The sequence below is a fragment of the Besnoitia besnoiti genome (genome assembly GCF_002563875.1).
Source record: "Besnoitia besnoiti strain Bb-Ger1 chromosome Unknown contig00007, whole genome shotgun sequence".
NCBI lineage: Eukaryota > Apicomplexa > Conoidasida > Eucoccidiorida > Sarcocystidae > Besnoitia > Besnoitia besnoiti.
Genome location: NW_021703915.1, coordinates 1,680,359 through 1,702,169, shown reverse-complemented (window position 1 = coordinate 1,702,169; position 21,811 = coordinate 1,680,359). Strand labels below are relative to the sequence as shown.

General features: G+C 57.9%; 1 protein-coding gene across 1 annotated transcript; it reads right to left on the bottom strand.

Annotated features, from left to right (window-relative positions):
- Positions 1-3,042: 3,042 nt before the first annotated feature.
- Positions 3,043-19,988, bottom strand: BESB_072690 (uncharacterized protein; the record flags this gene model as incomplete). The annotated part of the gene is made up of 11 exons (XM_029365642.1): positions 3,043-5,144; positions 5,621-5,827; positions 5,995-6,118; positions 6,584-6,739; positions 7,033-7,157; positions 7,355-7,418; positions 7,691-7,801; positions 8,069-8,183; positions 8,682-8,712; positions 9,037-19,308; positions 19,952-19,988. 11 exons carry the CDS (start codon positions 19,986-19,988, stop codon positions 3,043-3,045), a joined length of 13,344 nt encoding a protein of 4,447 aa, XP_029218126.1.
- Positions 19,989-21,811: the final 1,823 nt, after the last annotated feature.

Here is a 21,811-nt window from a genome sequence, read left to right as displayed (position 1 = left end):
AGATGGACACGCGTATGAATAGGGTCCGCTTGCTGAAATGTGCGCAGCCTCTGCACTGCGAGTGAAGCACGAGGTAGAGGAAAGTTTGTGTTTTGGCTTCTGGCTGTTCACCGCGTGATCAAATTGGTTTCTCTTTCCGAAACACGAATGAAGGAGAAACCGCCGAGACGCGCGAACAACACGCTTTTCCGGATAGGCTACACTGGTCGGTCATCATTCTGCAGGCTCTTGCTTGAGGAACTGTCGGCCAGAGGGCAGCCAGAGCCGCCTGCGCTTTGGCGTCATGCCATTTCGCTGCAGCTCTACCACGCTTTTCGGTAACCATGATTGCTATCGGCACAAACCGCTGTGTGAATCGCCCTAGCCAGAGGTGGCGACAGAACCTGCGAATATCGAGGTGTCTGCTCGCACTTCCTTTTGACGGGAGATGGACACGCGTATGAATAGGGTCCGCTTGCTGAAATGTGCGCAGCCTCCCTGCACTGCGAGTGAAGCACGAGGTAGAGGAAAGTTTGTGTTTTGGCTTCTGGCTGTTCACCGCGTGATCAAATTGGTTTCTCTTTCCGAAACACGAATGAAGGAGAAACCGCCGAGACGCGCGAACAACACGCTTTTCCGGATAGGCTACACTGGTCGGTCATCATTCTGCAGGCTCTTGCTTGAGGAACTGTCGGCCAGAGGGCAGCCAGAGCCGCCTGCGCTTTGGCGTCATGCCATTTCGCTGCAGCTCTACCACGCTTTTCGGTAACCATGATTGCTATCGGCACAAACCGCTGTGTGAATCGCCCTAGCCAGAGGTGGCGACAGAACCTGCGAATATCGAGGTGTCTGCTCGCACTTCCTTTTGACGGGAGATGGACACGCGTATGAATAGGGTCCGCTTGCTGAAATGTGCGCAGCCTCCCTGCACTGCGAGTGAAGCACGAGGTAGAGGAAAGTTTGTGTTTTGGCTTCTGGCTGTTCACCGCGTGATCAAATTGGTTTCTCTTTCCGAAACACGAATGAAGGAGAAACCGCCGAGACGCGCGAACAACACGCTTTTCCGGATAGGCTACACTGGTCGGTCATCATTCTGCAGGCTCTTGCTTGAGGAACTGTCGGCCAGAGGGCAGCCAGAGCCGCCTGCGCTTTGGCGTCATGCCATTTCGCTGCAGCTCTACCACACTGTTCGGTAACCATGTTTTTGAAGGAGACATCAGTATGGCAACAACAACAGTTTGAGGATCATACATTGGCGGTGGAATGCGGAGAGACCATGGCTTCTCTGTTGCCCAGCTTCGATGTTGTAGATCTGAAAGTGTTCCGCACAACCGGGAAGTATACGCAGGTTTCGTTAGTCTTTGCCGACTGCGGTTAGAATTTTATTGGCTTTTCCGGTCATATCGATTCTTCAGTATAAATCTGAAGTGGTCTTTCAAGGCTCTGATGGCAGAGGCCCCTTGTGCTCCATGTCTACGCCCCTGCCCTGCCCATCAAATAGAACGAATGCAGACGAAGTGCTGACGTTCACGAAAGAGCCTTTGAGTGCTTGAAAGCCACATACCTCCGAGGCATACATTCTATCCGCGAAAGGAGACAACAGTGACAGACAGTGAGGTCTGCTGTATTGCTACGTCGTAGTAAGGAATCTATTGTATAATGACGCAAGATGAGTAATCATACGAGTATGTTAAATGGGAGTCCAGCTGCGTGTGCACTTAGCGTCAGCATCTGCCCAGAAGGCCCGTAGTGTCAGAAGTGGCAATAACGAAAGCTTTGCTGTAGCTAGCGCCTGCGAAAAGTGTCTAAGCGCCCTCGTTCTCCATTTATAAAGAGCTATGGCCAAAGGCTACCAGGAGCCAGATCACGAACCTCCCTAGTTACATGTTGGGCGTTGTGGTGCTACTCCTAGAATCTCGCCATACATACACGCAGATGGCGCGAATAGGCCGCTATGTTCCAAGTCATGTTCTGGGTCCTGGTGGAAACTTGTACGTGGACGAGGACTAGCCACCCACGTGGTTGCTGTCACCCCCACCGGAGAATTACCGAAAACTTTAGGCGCGTACCATTTCCTCCAGTTTTATGCTTACGCAGTAGAAGCCGCTAATGAACCAACAAGGTGAATATGTTTAACAAAGGGTGAAGCCAAATTTGGATCGGATATCCCTGCCGCCGGAACACCTTCCACCGAGCCTTCAACCCAGCTTGCATGATTGATCGTCCCCTCGAGCAACTATTCCCGCTGTTGCGAGAGAAGTTAGCACATTCTTTATATACTCAGCAGTCTTCGGTTGCCTTGTTTCCAAGTCGCCAAAGCCACCCCACCTCACACATAGAAGACATAGACCTCCATAACTTCCCTCGAAACTTGTTCTGAAGTTTATGCTTCGTCACTCGCTTAAGCGTCTTCCTCAAAGGATCCCCACGAGGCTACAGAAACGAATTCTTCGGAGGTCGCATCGACAAAACTCTGCGCACGATTCCTCCCTCTTGTTTCTGCGCCTTCGAAATTACTATTTTCGGTGCTGCGGCGGCGCCGCCCCGTCTCTTCGCCCTGTGCTGCAGTCTCTTCGCGGTCTCGGCCAGACCGCTTGCCGGTGCGTGATGCACCCTGACCGAGCGAGACACTGTGGTGTCCTCTGAGTGGCTCTCCATTTCTCGAGGCCTGTACTCCCACTTCTTCCCTATCTCCTCTCAGAAGCATATCTCCTGGCTGCCCGACCTCGCAACGTCGCCCGCTCAATTGTTCTCTATCGGTTCCTATTTCGGATGGGAACGAAACAGCCTTGTGTCCCACGTTTCTCCTGTCGTTTCCACAAGTATTCCCCCCGCGAAAGCGTCTGAGTGGTAAACCGGCTTATGTGATCCCTGACTTGAAGGTGGCAATGCAAGAGAGGTATGCATCGCCTCCGACCGCTTGCTGACTGCACGCCGCTCTGCTTCCGCTGACCATACACCGTGACCGCCCAGGCGAGTAAAAGCATCCACTCTACAGGCTAAAGCGTCATCGGCAGGTGGCCGCCTTTCATCGCGTCCATCTGCCAAATGCTCAACGCTAGTTCATCTCTCTCCCATAGACAACGCTCTCCCCGTCAGCTGAATGAGACCTGAGATTTCATCGGTCTGTCCCAGTGCATCCAAGGCCGCGGAGTGTCTCTTGGCCTCTTTCCGGTCCATCGCTTTGGAGGCATCGTCGCCAGGCGTTGCGAGCGCAAGCGAGAAGGCAGGGCTGACACCACTGTGGGAGCTTCGGGTATTCCGCTGGCGAATAAGTGCCGTCGCTGCATCATTATTTTCACTTCCCGTGGCTCTGGTAGCCTGTTGGCGAAACATAAGTGCCGCATGCTCGGCTGCCGTAATTGCCTCAGAAACGGAGGCGTTGCGAGACCCACGCGGAGAAGTGGCTTCGATGAGGTTCGCATGCAAGTAAGTACCTGACTCTGAACTGACACTATTATCGCGAAGGAGCTTTACAGAAAATTGGCGTCTCATCCCTTCGGCAGAGCCACTGCGCGCAAATCGCGCTGTCTCCCCTGCAGCGGAGGCTCGGAAGCGTCCTCCAGCCTGCCGATTCTCCTTGTCAGCGGCACGGCGAGGAAGAGCGGGCAGAGAATCATGCAGAGATCTTACGAGTTCCCGAGCAATAGCATTTTCTCCCTCATCGGCAGAATGTGTCCCTCGCGGCGCTGGTCGGGGATCCGCCCGTCGCTCTCGAGGTCTCCTTTCCAACCGAGTCTCAATCAAGCTTAAGAGGTCTCGCTTCAGCTTTTGATTCTCGTCGCTCGTTGCCCCAGAGTCGCTCTCTCCCCCCGCGGCAAGCACTGAGGAAGGAGGCTCAGGAAGTGCGCCTGCAGAGGCCGTCGCTGGAAGATGCCTCCGCCCATGCGTTCGACGGTTATCGTCTGCGGCGGCACTGGTCTTGCCATCATGCCCACCAGAAAGCGTCCTCAGTGCTTGCATGTGCGTCCGCTCCCTTGCGACTATGGCTGGCTGCCTTGCACGGCCTTCCTGCAGCTGGTGGAGCCGAGCTCGTTCCTCAGTCTCTGCTTTCAGAGTCGCCTCACGCGGAGCCGCCTGTCTCTCTGACACGATTTGCTCTGATACCTCACCGGTAAACGCGGACGCGGCATGAAGCTTCGACGACTGAGACGACACCGCCCTCGGGCGTGGGCTCACTGCATGCGCACTTGCACTCCTGTTGGCTGGCGAGCCGAGCAAGGTATTTCCTGCACCAGAGGGAGACTCCGCAGTTCTCCCCATCGCAACTGCTGCGTCATCTCCAAGGCTGCCGCGATAGCTCCGCGCAATTATCACGCTGTCTTGGCTAGAGTCTCGGCTGCGCTCGCGATGGTCGTCTGAGCCCTGAGAGATATAGGCCGGCAAAGCGGCAAGCCAGGATTCACCATATGCATCTGAGTTATCCTGTGGCTGGCGGGAGCGACGCGGCACAGAGGAACCATACGACGGGGTCATACTGGCAGATTCGTAGCGGAGATGTGATCGAGGCGATGGAGACAATGCGCTATCCACCCTGACATCGCCTGAATAAACTGGACGCCACTCACGCCTCTGCCCGCCTTCCGAGCCTGAGCGCGATGAGGCATTGCCATCTCGATCCTGCCTTCCTGCATCATACGCTGGCTCCAGCCCTTCCTCCCGCATTGCATGTTTCACGACGCTCAAGAGCCCTTCTCGCGCTAGAGGCCTGGCTTCGCGAACACGTTCTTCGCGTGAATCTTTTCGCTGACTTTCAATCTCTGGCTGTCCCGTCCTTTGAGTCGCGCTGGCTAGTCCCGATCCCCGCGCACGGAGCGGACGCAGCGCGCCGAGGTCATGCTCTTTCGCGGGGGCATGCGGCGACCGCGGACGGCCACCTGGAGCCCCAGACTTTGGAGTCACGACGAGCCGGTACGACGGAGACAATCCCACGCCACTCTGCTCGTCAATGTCCGCCGTGCTCGAGTGGGTTTGAGTCGACGCCGGATGGGGAATCCCCGAGCCGAGAGCGAGGGGCAAGCACTGGAGTGCAGAGCGCGTTTCGCCTCCACCCCGACGCTGCACAGGCTGGGGCGCGCGACGGGGATATCTGAAAGGGACGACGGAGAACAAATCAAAAGAGGGAACTTCCTCCCTATCCTGAGTCTTTGGGGAGCGAAGGGAAACTGAAAAACAGACACACCAGAGCCGCGCACCGAGTGAGTAGACGAGAGACACAGCAACACTGCTTCCCGCTTTGTCGGAGAACGACGCCTCCGATTTCTGAGTTTGATATCGTACAGCAACTGAGGTTTTCGGGCCATCGTGGGTAAAGAAGATTGTGTCGAGAGAGCCCACCGGTCAGCTACTGACGTGTAAAAGCGCCTAGATCAGTTTTATATCTGCGCACATGTGGACTCACGGGTGCCATTTACGCGACGCTCCTGGGCGGCTCTAGTGCTTAACCAGTCTTTAGAACAATGCACATCCCCCCCCGCACCGAGTCACCAACTGGTAGAGACGGATATGTAAAAGAACCTTTCTTCCAAACAGCAGCCAGAATTTGCGAAGAAAAGGAAGAAAAGGCATATAGTGAAAACCGACACCGTACCTACTTCATTGCGAGGCTTCACTTCTTTCACCCGATTCCGGGTTCACATACCGCTGCTAGCAGTTCTCCCGCCTCGCGCAGCTGGTCCGTTAGTAGGAGACTGCGGTATGCCATTTCTGGGGGAATCTTTCTGACCGTCCGCCGCAGGAAACGTCGGAACTCTGTAGCCTGCCTCTCTGAGCGCGAGATGTCGGTACACTCGACGCACCGCATAGTTGACCGTCCGGAAGTAATCTTGCAACGCGCTGTCGGAGACATCTGCACGGCGGGTGAATACATTGTTTCGACACAATTAGGATGATGCGCGCACGCCACTACGACCCAGGCGCGCAAGAGCAGTTGTGAACCAAAAGGCGGAGACGATATGGGCAGACACAGTATCAAACATAGGCTTTCTCACGATACGATAATCACTGTCTTCGTACCTGCGTAATCTGTGTCTCCAGTAAGGCAGAAAAGCTTGCGAAGCCGCTCCTCAAGCATTCGCTCGACTCCAGTGAGTTTCCGCAAGTCGACGTCGAACACGTTAACCTCTTGGTCAACTTTCATCTGCACAACAGGCACGGGACATCAACGCCGCTACAGATCTCGCATGCCTCAGCTGTCTCAGTTGGTCCCCCTCAGTCATTAGTGGCAACCTGAGTGCAAGTACGAAACAGCATCACCTCTGGAAGCGCTCACCGTTCAACAATGTGAACGCTGGAGACTCGCCCGTGTACGCGCCATCATGCATGCACCTCAGGCACGTGGATACACACAGGAATACCCGTATTCGTTAATACAGTCATAAGTGGTGCGAGCGGGATCCTGCCCATTCATGCCAAGATGTAGAGGTTCCTCCGACCTGTCTCTACTGTGTGTATCTCGACATGCGCATAACCCGATGCATATGTATTCTCCTAGGTGTGATAAATGTAGCTACGTCAACAGAACATGCGCCTATTTCGTGCAACGAAGTCAGCTACCGGCTGAGGGACGGAGGAGACATCGCGCGCGATCTGCTCAGCTGCGTACCTGAATGCGTCTGTATTCTTTGCGGAAAGCAACATGCATCTGCTGAGCCAGTTTCAAGTCCTTCAGAATGTCAGACATTTCTGTGTCGACCTCTTCGCCCAGCGCCACGCAGTCGTCCACCGCCACCATGGCGGCCGGCTCCTCTGGCACTATGAACTGCGGACCCAGAAAACAAACCCTAATCAGCCTCCCATCTAGGGAACCACACCACACGACGACTCAACACATTTCGGGAGATCCAGCTAGCTCCAAATTCGAGTATAACTTCACAGTTACCATCACCTCGTCTGAAACAGTCACATCTTTTGTAAGTTCATACTCCATATTACCAAAGGAAAACCAGCGCTGCAAAACGAGCCAATGATCACTCAGAAAATCACTACCGCCCAACAAGAGAACGTCAAACACGACTACCACCTGCCAAGGGCGCGGGGACGGAGGCGCCGTACCGTTGTCTTTGGATCGGGAAGACAATCCGAGGAGAAGGGAAGAAGCGGACGCGGAGATTCGTCGGTGCAAAATTCAGAGACGCCTGCTTCGCGTTGGGTCTGCACAGCCGTTAGTTTGTAGAGAGCTGCAGAAAAGAAAACGGAGAGAGGGCACCGCGGCGAAAGCGGATGGAAATTGATGACGAGCCACGAGGCATCGAAACGTGATTCGCCTCCTTTCCGGTTTGAAAAAAAGTGCTCCATGGCGGTTTAAAGGCGACTCAAAGGCGGCTGACGCGATCAAGAACATCACAGCTGAGCTGGCGCGCAATTTTCAACTTACTCGCCTCGAGTTCCTGTGCGAGCTCTTCCAGCTCCTCCGTCGAGCATCCAGTGAGGTTTTCCGCCTGCGAGTGAGAAACGCAAACGCGGTCCCGAAGAACAATTATCGGCACACAGCAAGCTGTACAGCCGTGCTGGCGTCCACATTTATCTGTCGAGATCATGTGGAACCGACTCGCCTCGACCTTCACCACCGTCGCTACACCCCCCTGTGCTCGCGGCGGCCGCCGCTCTCCCTCCGGCGCAGGAAGCCCCCCTAAAACAACATGCAGAAGGGGGCGTATGGCGCCAGGTGGGAAGACACAGCGCCGTGACTGAACGTGGAGATAGAGCTTACAGTCAAGACTTTGAGTCGTTTCTCGACTTCGTTCAACTGCGTCGATCGGCGAGTGTAGCAGACATTGCAGTCCGCCATCGAAGTTTCCAAGGAGTTCTTGATCGCTTCGGCCTGTAGGAACACAAAGCGAGTGACAGGGACGTCGAGCGACTTGAGACAGACGCGTGAGAACTCGTAGCATGTATGAATGGTCTGCCTCGTGGCCATGTGGGCGTCAACACATATTTCGAACCAGATACTATATCTGTTTACGGTTTATACGCTCCGGAATCCGAATAAACTGGACACTACAGAAGCGAATTGCATAGGTGAGTACGGGGCCGCACTTTCCGCCACGACAACAAACAGCCACCTGCGTCGGAAACCGGAGCGGCTTACCGTTGTGTATGAGTTGTAGTAAGTCTGAAGCTCCTCCGTCTGTTGCTGCACCTGCTGCTGAAGAGCGTGCAGCTTCTCCTGCACCTTCGCTAATTTGTTAAGCGTGTTGAGCATGCTGCGAGGCAAACACAGCCGCACACGACGCACCGTATAACACGTGTAACTTCTTTTGGCCTCGACCCTCATCAGGCTTTGAACGATAACAAACGAAGGCAGACCGCAGCGGTCCTGTTTCAGCGTGGGCGACAAATATGCATTAGGTGGAGCCAATTCATGCAGAGCAACACGCGATCTCGCGAAGAGGGTTATATCGCTTGTCCATACACACATGCGCCTCGCGGAGGCGAAATGCGGAGTACGTTGCCAGATACTGCTGTTCTGGTGACGAATATGCCTGGTTCACCGTCCTGAACACGCCACAAAAGAATGTGTGCCTTGAATCGTTTACCCCTCATCAGCCACGAAAACTCCGACGCCGGGGCACGACGTTGCGCACTGCTGCAGTGCGGCGCGACCCAAATCGAATCTCAGAGTCGCGGAGGCGTAGTTGGCGGTGTCCGGGCTAGAGTGGAAAGCCTTCATGGAAGGTCGTTCTCACAAAAAATAGACTTACTGATCGCGAGGATCGCTCAAGATGCCGTTTGCTGAAAACACGAAGCCCGAAAACAAGCAGACCTGGTGAAGCAAGAAAAGGTGGACGTAGTTTGGTAGTGAAGAAACCCGCGAAGGTGCGATTCGTGGGCCCGAGGAATGCAGCCGACAGGAACGTCGATGCATAGGGCGCCACGTCCGCGTACGTTGCTCCTCCTGAAGGCCCACACTCCGCCTGCGAAAGATTCACTATTCTGCTATGAGGCATGCACTCAGGATGAACTCGGATGTCGTTCTATCTCGGCTTCTGATACGGTACCATCGTTTACGGCCCATGCCCTGGCGCCTCCTCGATGCGGTCTAGTAGTGAGCCTTACCCTTGCCACCATCTTGGTCAGCAGCCTCATTCGTGGAGGCATTCCTGTACCAAAATCCGGGCCGCGCAGGCCCATCTCTGCCTGATTCTCCTGCAGAGGCCTGCCTGTCTCCACCGCTGTCTCCTCGCGAACTGAAACGTCCTTCGAATGGACTGTCTGCCGAGCTGTCTCGCGGACGCATCGGCAATGCGGTATCCAGAAGTCCGCCCATCTCTTTTGAAGAGGTTCTCGACAGCCCTGTTCTAACCCCCCTCGTCTCCCCCGCCAACTCGCTACCGTCGTCGCGCCCTGCGATGATACTGTTGCGCCTGGAGGAGAAACTGCTTCTGAGACCCTCGCCATTCTGTCTGCCGAGCTGTCCGCGGAGCATGGAGCCCGACGCTGAGCCGACCAGCGGGCCCGAAGGCATGCGGAAGCAAGGCAGGCTGCTTGCCGCCGCCAGCGATGACGGCGAGGGCCCCCCCGCTGCGAGGCTGCTGAAGGCTCCAGCGAGATTCGGCGCCCCTGCACCAGTGAGGGGGCGGCTGTTCGTGCGGCGGGGAGCCAGGCCCGACGCAGGTGGATGCAATGACGTCGTGGGCTCCCTGGAGGGCGTCGACGGGCTGCGCGGAGCTTGGGGTGTGGATCCTCGGAAATTCGCTTGGCTGGGAGAGGACCGGCCGCTCGCCGCGGCAATCGGATACAGCGGACGGGTGCCTTCGCGGTCGTCTTTTTGCTGGCTCTCAGCCTGAAAGCCCGCCTCTGTCGCAGTACGGACGGACTCACTGCCGACAGTGTAGCGCTCCCCTCCGACTGCTCCGAATTCGCCAGTATTCTTCGACATGAGGTTTGTGGGGCTGGCATAGCCTTGGGCCGAGTCGTCTTTCACAATCGAGGAGGCAGCGGCGGGGGGAGGGCTGACGATAACCTCGGCGGGCCCGGCAGAGGGCACGGAAGCTGCGTTGACGATGCTGCCGTGTGGATGGAAGACCCACGTGCCTGCTGCGTTGGTGTGCGACGCAGATTCGGGCTGAGACGACGTCGCCGGCTGGTGAGTGACAGTCGTCGACACTGGACACACCTGACTGCGGTAGGGCGCAGCAGGCGCGCCTGTGCCATCGACGCTTCCACCTGTCACGTGAGGCCCTCTAACCGCGTATGGTCCGCCAGTGTCGGCGGGAGGCAGCGCCTGGAATCCGGACGGACTTGCTGCGTATGAGGCAGAGGCGTCGCCGCCTCCTGGCTGGTACACAGGGTAAGGCACTGTCGCGCTAGTCGAGTTCGCGAGCCCGCATGCTGTCGTCGCAGAAGGAAGCCGTGGCGGCGGCGTGACCGATCGCCACACGTGCGTGGCTGGCACACTGGGAGACACGCCGCGGTCCGCAGCGAGTGGCGAGTTGGGCACGTAGCTGCGGAGCACGCCGCTGGTCGCCCCCGCGCCTCCAGCTGCGGCGTCGGTCGGAACGGGGCTCCCATTAGACTGAAAGCGTGCTCCCCCGGTGGGCTGGGCGAAAAAGCATGACGCGCTTCGCTGAACTGCAGGGAGGGCAGCTGAATCTTCGCCGGAATAATAGACGCGAGTAAGAGGCGCGCCGCTTACTGGCGATACATAGACCGGCGATGGAACTCCGCGGTCCCCCGCCGGATGCGACGGACCAGTGTACGCAGCGTAGGATGTGTAAGGCGAAGATGACTCGCCTGTTCCAGGAGCGCAGAACGCCGTGCAGCACTCTGACAGAAACTCTCTTCGCCGCGCCCCGCCTGATGCCGGCGCCGCAGCCGGCCTGGCGGGAGGCGTTTGCCACCGACGGCCGTTGGTCGGACCCGACCGCCACTTGTTTCCGCCTGTGTCGCCACACAGCCACGGCCGCCTGCCGGTTCGCGGGTTGTTCTTGTGCATTTCTGCGGCCTCTGACGGAGACAGGGGGACGATCACCGGATTGCGGGGCATCGCTGCCGAAGGAAGCATCTTGCCCGCAGAGGGAAGCGAGTGAGAATAGGCGACGCAGCGCGGAGATGAAGATCCCGAAGACGCGTTTTTCCCACAAGAACACGGGGAGGCGACCGGGGTATTGAAGAGCTCGTCTAGGATCGACTGCTTTTTGGAAAAGGAAGGGATAGGATCAAAGGTTGCACTCACACAGTATGCAGCGGGCTCGTACAACCGGCCGGTAAACCGAGCAGCTGGATTGGCTCGGAAGCCGTACGAAGATGACGCAGCGGCAGCATATGCCGACGAAAAAGGCGAGCGCCGTTGCCTTGCCGACTGAGTATTTTGCAGACGCGATGCGGATATGTGCGGTGTCGCGCCGGTAATACCGGTATCAGCCTGTATCGAGACGGTCACAGTCTGCCGCCTGGGGGCCTCACCGTGGCGAAACGCTACCGTATCCTCCCGACTCTCAGTGCCTCCTGAGTCCGGGGTCAGCGGAGAGGACGGAGAAGCGCTGGCGGGCGCCGCGCGGCCGATGAAATGGCTGGGAGGAGATATTTGTCGAGACTCCGCCTGTCGAGCAAGTTCTGTTCCCTCTCCGGTGAAGCCTATCCGACTGCATGCACCCGTCTGATTCCGAGCTGGTGTGTCTCTCTGGGCTTCTGCTCTGCTAACCCAGACGTTCTGGGGGGTCGACGCCGCCCGAAATTTCCGTGGGAAAACCGTCGGCGGAGGAGAAGGAAGACCTGCTTCGTGATGGGCGATGTCGCGTTCGTGGCGTCGTCGAGCGACGCTTGGTCTCCTTGCCTCGAGCGAGGGATGCTTCTTTCTCTGCTTTATCTTTGTTCGGTGCTCCCGGCGTCGTGGCGCTGGTGCCAACGCTGACTCGGACGGCGGACTCGAACCAAATCGGGGACATGCCGAGACGGAAACGTCGCGGTGCACAGTGTCTCGAGAGTCGTCTCCGGTGTGCGGCCAAGTCTTCGAAAACTCGCAGATAGCAGCGAGATCGCACGGGCGTCCTGCGACCCCGGTGGATGGTGTGTGCCCCTGAGACTCGATGCTTCGCAGCAATAATGACAGAATAGGCGACACCGAAGAAAACGACGAAGGAAGCGCGCGAAGGTCTCCACACACAGTCGGCGGTGCGGCAACCGCCGAGTTTCTGCAACGAACGCTTGTTGGTTCAATGCGCCTCAGAGGCTGGCGGGACGACACCCGCGGGGTCGAATTGGTAGGCTCGTTGACACCCGGAGACAGGGCTGAAGAACTAGAAGGCCTGCGCTTCGGCAAAGCAGAAGAGGCAGCCTCTAGCACTCCAATGTCTTTTGCTGTCTCAACGCGCGCAGACCTCGAGTTGCCCTCCTTTCTTTCGTTCTCCGTTACTCGCTTTTTGTGTGCGTGACTCGGGAGCAGCGCTGGGCTGTGATTTGCCTCTTTGGTGGATTCAGCGACACAAGACCGGGGCGAGGACTCGCTAGCTCTTCGTGGAGTTTCCTCGTCGCCCGCGTTGGTAGACACGCGGGTGAGCTCAAGAGGGGGTGGCGGTAAACGCCGGGGGAGTAGACTGGGTCTGCCTCTCGCGGCCTTCGCGAGTCCACCAGACCCGCGGACAGGCGGGAAGAAACGCGTGGGCTCACGTCCAGCAGGCGCGTTTCCTGCGGAGCTCGAGAGCGACGCAGACGCGATATGGGATGGCGATGCTGGTGAAGAGTGGGGTGAAGAAGTCACGCCCGCCCCTGACGAAGGAGAGGAGCCGGCGACCGGTTTTTCGCGACTCGACGCTGAGTGTGCGCGAAAGCCCTCACTCGGTTGAGGTGTGGCGCTGGCCTGTGTCTTCGCGTCCCCTTCCTGATCTGCTGTCTCCTCCGCCCGCCTGGCGTCCTGACACTCTACAGGCGCCTTCCTCGTTGAGAACGAGAAACACGATGCAGGCGAGCAACTCTGTGAAGGCGGGGAGCAGTACGGAGGCGACAGCACCCGGACGAGCGGAAGAGAAAACGGCAGAATCTGGGAATGAGGTAAGGCCGGGCCTACGTCCGCCTGTGACGCGGCATTGCCTGCTAAAACAGCTGCGTTCAAGGGGGTACTGGGAACAACCCCAAAGGTAGGCAACTCTCGAAGACCGCTGTCCTCTTCCGGTCTAGGGCTTGCTTCTGTATCGACACAGTTGACGTCGGGTTTCAGTTGCGCAGCCTCTGGAGCGATGCCCTCGGGTTCGGCCGCTTCTGCGCCGCGGTCTTCGTCGCACGCCTGCAGAACTTCTACCGGTCCGCTGACGCTACTGTCCAGCGGGAGCACGCTAGTCTCCACGCTCACTTCAGCCGGCGCCGTCTGCGCGTCCGCGAGCTCTTCTACACGGGGGACTGGAGGACGCGGAAGTTGTGCCGTCTCGTTTGCGACAGATGGCTGGTGCGCCGCAGCTTCCTCGCCGGCGGCCGACGCACTCGGCGAAGCCTGTAAGCTCGCCTGACGCTCTGGCAGGCTGCGCGTCGGCACAGGCGGATCTTCGTTCTCAGGAGCTTGTCCGCTGCCCGGCGTACAGTCAGAAGGCCTGTCTCTGGGGCCTTCGAGGACTCCGCCTACGTTCAAGCTCGTGTCGCCGTTGGGAGCGTCAACAACGTCGGCCTGGGACGAGGCGGCACGGAACGCTGCGGCGCAACTACCGCGGCACGACGCAGGTAAACCCAGGGAAACGGACAGCGGCGAGAGAGGCTGCTCGACGTCACCACCGTCTCCCGAGTCTTGATCCACGATCGATTTGTTTTCAGAGACCGGCTTGGCCTCGTCTTCCACGTGTCCCTCGTCAGCCGCGGGAAAGCTAGGGCAGAGGTCACGTGACGATTCCTCTCCGTCGAGTAGGTTCGCTTCCGCCTGGACTCCAGATCTCTCTGTCTGTTCAGAATGTGCCCCGTTGCTCTGTTGCACTTTCTCACACGAGACCTGAGAGGCGTAGGGGAAACGTGCCACGGGACCAGCGAGCGCGCGAAACTCGTTAGGCTTCGGCTCGGCCTCCTCGGCTTCGATGCCCTCTAGAAAGGCCTTGTGATGCTCAGTCTCCTTCCCGCCTTTCGCGCCAGCTTCGCCAGGCGCCTCGACCGTCGACAGAAGTGGTTCAGGCGCTCGCAGCTCGTCTTGGCCCGCGGGCGTCTCAGGTGGGGACGCGTCCGCTCCCGTCGCGTGTGGCTCGCCAGCCTGGGTTAGCGCGTCGGTTGACGCAGTGCGTAGTGCGCTGTCTGACGCGCTGGAAGGCAGAGAGGGCGGGGCGAACGACGCAAACTCGTGCGTAGCCGCGACTAGAAATGGGTCTGCCTGCAATGCAGTCCCGGGAGCCAAGAGACTCTTCGAAGACTGACGAGAAAACTCTGAGGGTGACCTGGTATATATCGTGAAGTGCTCGGGACAAGCGTGGGTTAAGGCCTGACGCGTCTCGTCGGGCACCGGAAGAGCACCAACAGGAATCAACTCTCCGGCGTCACTCCGGAAATCGCTTGCCGGCGCCCGTAGGCTGTGATCTGCGCGTTCCGCGGCCCTATCGCCTTCGGCGAGCCTCTCCGCGCAAACGTCCTCGTATCGTAAGTCTTCCAGGGCGCTGACACTGGGCGTCAACGCGAAAAGCGGGACTGCCTCGAAAAACGTAGAGCCGGGCGACGGCGAAGGCCTCACACTCTCCGAGTGGTCAGCGGTCGCCTCGTCTGCAAGCTCGGATTCAACCAAGCTCCTTTCTGCGATCACCGGACGCAGCGCGGCTCCTTCTTTGTCGTATGAAGACCTCAGCTCGTCGACCTTCTCAGACTCTCCCAGTGGCCTCGATTCTGACTCTGGCGCTTCTTCCACTTCAGAGTCAACTGCATTGTCGCTCTCGGCCTCGTCACTCACGTCGCCTGAAACAGCAACAGGATTATCTGCCCTCTCAGCCTCCTGCTGCTCAAAGTCGTCCGCCTCAACGTCGCTCTCAACGATAACTCGCGGCGACGAGGTGGCTTCCCTGAAGACAAATACAGGCTCTGGCGTGGCGTTTGCAAGGGGCTTGAAGCCCTGCGCTTCTGTGCTTGCCGCCTTCTGCTGGTCGCCGCTATCGCGTCCTTCTCTGCTCAGCGACAGCACCGTTTCCTCTGGGTCTTCGCTTTCTTCGCTTTGTACCGCTCCGTGCCAGAAGGAGTTTTCTTCGGCTTCCTCACCGCTGCGCGAGCTTGCGGATGGCGACTCGCTGCAAGAAGGGCACACGAATCGCGCAGGCCGCTGCGAGCTCAGAATGGGCAGGAAGGGGTTAGAGGCCGGCTTAGGAGTGGGTGCGCACGAGAAGCCTTGTCCTTCTGGAAAAGAAAACGCGCGGCTGTGTGCCGGTGCGAACGCCGGCGACGAACGCGTGGACTGCGGCACAGAAGAAGAGTGTGGAGCCGCTGCGACTCTGTGCGCACAAGCTGCGCACGAAACAGCAGCAGAGGACGAGGCAGGAAAACTCTGCGAACTCTGGATGCTTTGCAGCGCGGGTGTTCGCGGCCGCCACAGAGGCTGACGCGGGAAGAGAGAAAAGAAAGGAGGAGGCTCAAGGGGTTCGGTACTTTGCGTCGGGCTGCTCTTGAAACGTGATGGAGCCCTGCTTGCGGCGACGATACGTGGACCCGCCTTCTCGATGTTTAAGTTTTCAGCGGCACCTGCTTGTGCACTATCCTCTGATGCAGGTGACGCAACTGAGCCCTCGAAATCGTCCTGTGTTTGTTGAAACCTCGCTTCCTCTTCCGCCTCTTCACTTGTATACTTCGCTGCGTCGTCCGTTTTTAGGCCCTGGGGAGCGAAATCGCCCTCCTCGTGTTCACACTGATGCGTATCTTCCTGATCGTCATCGGACTCCCCAGACTCCACCTCTTCGCGTCGGTCTCTCTGGAGCGCTTCAGTTGGAATGCCTTTGTCTTCCTTCGCCGCCGTTGTTTCCTCCGGCTCGCTCACGTCTTCGGTCTGATTCTGTGCAGCCTTGGCAAGAAGGCGCAGCTGATCAACGATGACGTCGGATACTCCGTCGTCTTCTCCGTTGTCTGCGCCGAAAGCGAAGACGGCCCCCAAGCTCTCGTCGTCAGATTCTTCGTTTCTCGTGTCGCGCGAATCTGCAATCCCTGCCTGCTTCACCTCTCGTGGCTCCTTTTCGTCGACAGCCGAAGTGAGTGTGAGCTCCGCGTCTACGAGGGAGGGCGCAACGCACAGGAGAGGCCCAGAGAACGTGGCGTGGAGCCCAGGCTGTGCGGCGCTGGAGGCGGATGAGACCAGCGATACGAAAGAAGAGTAGCCACCGTCGTAAGCATCCAGTACTTCATTCAGGTCTTTCTCTAACTCGTTTAGAGTTTCCAACTCCTCTGTGGCGTCTCCCTCAGCAACCGTCAGCCCAACTCCGTCTCGTCCTGCCGAAGCGTCGTCGCTGCTTTTGCTCTTCGCCTCAAGCTCTTCGCTAGGACTCGTGCGCTGAGCACGTTCGTCGTTTTCTTTGCTTTCTGGTCCCTGCTTAGTTTCCGCGAGTAACGCGCTGAAAAGGGAGGACACGTCCGAGTCGTACAGGACGTTTTCGCCTTCTTCAGGCTCTATACCTCGAGCTGCCTCGCAAACTGCAGAGTCACTCGCCGCTTGACCAACTCCCTTTTCGACAAGCCCGAAATCGTTGTCATGGCCCCGGTTCTCCGCGGCGTTGCCGGAATCCGTGTTCCCTGTTGCCACACCCGCTGCGTCCTCCGATTCGACTTCCTCTGCCTCTCTGGAATAGTCCTCCTCTTCTTCGCAGGCGAACACAGCCGTAAGTTCCTCTTCAGATCTTTCCGACTCACTCCTGCCCGACGACGTTGCATGTTCGTTTTCAAACTCCTCGTCTCCGCTGGAGCTCGTCGCCTCAGATTCTTCCTGGGATTCCTCTGATTCCCCTACGGTACTCGATTCCCCTGATTCCCCTAAGCTGCTTTCTGCCTCTGTGTCCGTTATAACGCCTGTCTCATCCGACTCCGTTTCCTCCTCTGAGCTTGTTTCGTCTTCCTCTGTGTCACTCTGGTCGCTGTCCCGCCTGCTGCTATCGGCCTCGCGGCCGCTACTGTCTCCTCCGGGGTGCTGGCGCGGTGACTGGCCGTCTCTGTAGGAGTCCTCGGCCTCTTTAGAGCCGCTCTCGGAGTCCTCAACGTGCCGGTCAGAGCCGCTGCCGCCACGGGTCTCTGCAGCGTCTGCCGATTCGGCTGCTTCTTGCAAATCGCTGTTGCGTGGCGACTCTCTCTCTGAGGGATTCGATGAGTCTTCCTGCGGGAACGTGAGTGCAGCTTCGTCTCGAGAGGCTTGAGGGTCTGCCGTCTCGCGGGCGAACCTGTCGGCTTGACCGGCTTTCGTACAAGACATGCGAGACTCTCGAAAGCCCCGTTCGTCTGTGCCTGAATTGTTGTCGACTTCGGAGCTGACGTCGCGTCCACATGGAAAAGCTACCGACTCAAGCTCAGCTGCGTTCGACTCGCCACCGGCTGAACTTTCTGGCTTTTCCTCCGGGACGTCTTCGCTGGAATCCGTGTCGTCCGCCTGGCCGGTGTGCTCAATAAAACTGAGACTACCTGGAGATGGAGGGGCTCCAAAAACATGATCAACTTTTTCTTCCTCTGTATCCTGCTTCTTCACTTCTTCACGCTCCGCCTCCGTCTCCGGATGTCCGTAACTTGCGTGCGTCCCTTCTTCACTTGCGGAGAGGGCAACCAGAGACCTCAGTATCAAATCGCGTTCCCAGTCGGGGGTCTGTCGTTCTGCTGTGGCAGCTGGTTTACATCCAAACGCAAGATCGAGTCGCACAAACTCACCGACGTCTTCTCCGCGGGGGTCGTCTGTACCTGTCACGTCTCCCGCGGCCTGCGTCCGACTCATGGAAGCCACCTGGGGCGCTGCACGCGACTGGTATCGCTCGCTTTCGTTCAGCGTGAAGACGCCTCGTGTGTCAGCTGCAGTGGCAAAGAAAACACCTATCCCAATGTCTTCTTCCTCTGAGTCCTCCTGCTCATCCGACTCGCCTTCGTAGTCCGTGTCGACAAGAGTTTCCAAAGGCGTTACCTCCGGAGGTGCTGGAATGCCTTGTTCTACTTCTCCTGCGGTGTCCTCAAGAATGAAGGAAGCAGGGGAAATCCCCTCTGGTGCGACACAGCCGGTTTCTAGGTGTGGCGCGAGATGGGTTGGCGCAGCCTGCGCGGGTACGGACGACAGCAAGGCATAACCTGGAGGCGCAGGTTCGTCCGCCCTTGTTTCTGGCTCTGCGAAGAGAGACCCAAGAGAGTCCAAAGTGGTTTCCTCAGCTTCCTCTATGGAACAAACGCCAGTCTCGTCCGCTGCGCCGAGAGCCTGTTCCCTGCTTCGAGGGGACGCAGCCGCAACAGATAGAGTCAGACACACAGCAGAATGTGGGCCGACAAAGCTGGCTGTCGTCGCCTCGGAGACAGACTCAAAACGCACTGAAAGCCACACGCCCCCCTCTGGTTCGTATGTCTTCGGTTCCGGAAGAAGGTGAGCTGGAGCAGGCACAGAGTGGGCCGCAGCCGAGTCACGGGCGTCTTGTAGCTGGCTACAGACTCCGAGTAAGACACGCGCGTTATCTGTTTCCTCCACAGCAGAAGCCTTGCGGTCGCCCTGAGGCGAAGGAAGCCGCTCTTCGAGCCCCAGCGGCTCTTCCGCGCCGTCGCAATGCGGAAACACGTGGCTGCCGGCGTCGGCCACGAGGCTGCTCTGGCACAGAGGCGAGAAGTCAGCAGCCGGCGGACGGCAAGAACTATTATCGGTCGTGGACGCCGGCGACAGAGGCTCTGACGAAGGCGGTGGCGGCGGTGCGAAGAACTCGGAAAAAGAGGAGCGGCGCGGCGAAGATGGGACGGACGCGGCGGGAGACGAGGACAACGCGAACGATGAGGTCGTGCGAAGGTGGAAGCCGGAAGAGGTACTTCGCAGGCACGCACAAGCGGACAGAGAGCGAGCGTACCGCCGGCAAACCTTAGATACCTCCTCTTCTAGCTGCGATTCCTCAATGACGAGCTGGTCGCAGCCACACAAGGCACACGCCGACGCATCAGGCAGAGGCGCAGCCAAGTCGGTCGCCGACGAGGTGTCCCCAGGCGAAGACAGTCTGCGCTCTGGAAAGGGCACGAGATCTGTGTCGAAGTCGTCGACACAGTCGGGCGACTGACACACACTACGGCTGGGGGGAGAGACTGGAGAAGGCTGAATATGGCTTAAACGGTCGATTGCAGCCCCAGGCACATCTGCCGCACTGCGGCTGCGCTTCTCGGCATTTTCCCTGTGGCACGAGATGCGTCTTTCCTCGCTAGAACTCTCCAACGGCCTACAGACAAAAGGCGCCTTAGGGCCTGAAGAGAACAGAAGGTTCAGCGAGGGAGCCGAAGCCGTTGAAACCGACCGACACGGGCGAGGGGAAGGTGGAGCAGAGAGAGCCCTTCCGCAGACCTCGCGCGGAGTTGCTTCTGCTGATGGAGCGAACTCTGAAACAGACACTGACGTCACTCGGGGCTGCAGGGAAGTGTCGCGAGTCAGGCGTCCACAGATTCCTGTGGCTGAAGCCGTTGCGCAAGCGTGCGGTGATGCATGCGACTCTAAAGAAACAGACTCTAGCGAAATCGACCGTGAGAGACCAGATGAGCAGATTGAAGCACTCTCCGATTCGGAATGAATGCTTTCGCCGCCAGAAATGGCACAGCGCCCCCTTCTTAGCCAAGAGCTAACCGTGTCAACAATCCACAGCGTTAGCCCCGAGACGCAGAGAAGCAGACATGTGGAGGCCGCAGTCTCTGGCGAAAAGAGCAGCGGGAACAATAAAACAAACAGCGAAGCGCTGAGTAGCGCGCGAATGCCGTAATAAAACACGGAAAACCGCGCTCGACCAATTGCTTTGAAAAGGTCGACGAGAGAGTCAACCGTATGCTCGAAGCAGGACATGAAGTACAGATGGATGCAGAAAGAAACGGACAGAAGAGTGGGCACCAAGTGGCTCACGAGTCGGACTAGGCGATGGCCGGAAGCCTGCAAACATAACAGAGCAGTTACAAAAGTGGAACCTGACAGTGACGGCCTGTAAAGCTTTACGGTTGCGAAATAAATCTGCGACAAACCTTCTACGGGCCTCCAGCGGCGCACATGATCGTAAAACACTTCGCTCCGTTTAAGACCAAGGCTTAAGCTGCCAGAGGATGGACACGGATGACATAGGTGTCCTGGGCAGATCCAGAGGGGATCTCAGCCCTGCTTCCAGCTAGCGACGGCCAGCACGTAAACTCGGCATGAACACATCAACTTCGCGTGTGTGGTTGCGGGACAAACAGAGGAAAGAGTCCGATTCGGCAGCCAATTACACCCAAGGCTTCGCAGAGTCAACGCGACAAATTCGCCGCGATGACGCACGACAAACGTGGAAGCGAATCACAAACGCGAAACGCGCCGCCGCCCGGAGAGTGCCTTACCCATCACCTCTCCAGACGATCTTCGTCCCTCTGAATGAAACCTCGAGTACTTTGGATGGGGGGCACTGGATACAAAAAACTTGTTCTATACCCTTCGGGTGAGACTGTAAAGCAGATCGCCCGCAATCGGATTGGTTGGAGCCGTCCGCGGCAGGTTTGGCTCTGGCAACCACGCGACAGAATAGAGTTCTCGTACTTCATAAAGAGCAGTGGGAATATAGAGACGAGACCAACACACCGTTGGTGACGCCACACAACTCATAAATGGGACCTCATCAGCGCAGGAAAATGGGCAACGTTTCCGTTTCCCAATATTTTTTCGCCACGACGTAATCCGATGCTTCACGCAGCTCTCGTACGCCCCCCGACATGGGTGTGCTGCGAGCCAGCAGCGTGCGCGGCTTCTGAGCTGGGATGCAATTTTCCGTGGCAGAATCTGGAGCGCATCGTGGCACAGAAAAGCCTATAAAGAGTTAAAAAGCGAGATGTGCGAAGGTTATGGATTTTTCCGCACGAAAACTTTGAAGCAAGCGGAGAATTGCGCCTCTGAATCTTTACGCGTACAGCCAGTTGGAATTGCGACAGAACCCTGAAATCCCGTTCCTGCTCAGGAGACGCCCATCGCGGACTCGCTTGAGTCAGTTGCCCCGCAACGAAGACGCCGGCCCGTCTCGAGGCTTGCCATCCCACGCGACAATCGACGGCCCTGGCTTCTTTCCCGTGGAAGCACGCCTATCCCAGCGACGACCTGACGTGAAGTTGCTTGTTTTCCATCGCCAAATCCCCGCTCAAGTTCGCCGAGTTTTGTCGAAAGCAAAGCGGGGTGTTCGCGTGTGGCGGCTGGAACGCAAGGTCAAAAGCTGTAGGGCGCCACGCAGCCGTTGCTCACGCTTCGGAACTAGACTACTCGTCCATTCGCCACGAGTTCCTGTATGCAGTCGGCTCGGCGCGGGCACATTTTCTGCCGAATGATCCGTAGCGCGCAGTCTGCCCTTTGTCGGTACGCTTGTCGAACGCCTAAGGAGCGTAGCTCATAAATTTCGTTCTTGCTGCTCTGGCGCAGTCATGAGAAGTGCGAAACTTTCCTCATTTATCAAACGTTGCACCTACGAAGACACCGAGCAGAGAGATCCGCAGGAGACGTTTGCGAACGGAGTGGCACAGCAGGCCCAGCACGCGTGGATAGAAGTATGCTATCGGAAGATTCGCAGCTTGCCGTCGTATGTGCGTTTTACTAAAAGTGTGTCAAGAGTAGTGAGTAGAATCTTGCCGCGCGCTTATGGGAGTCATCAACCAGATGACCCAACGGTAATCGAAACGGAAAACAAACGCCAACGAGCGATCATCAATCACTAGGAATAACGCACTGTTACCATCCCTGTTACCATCCCATCGC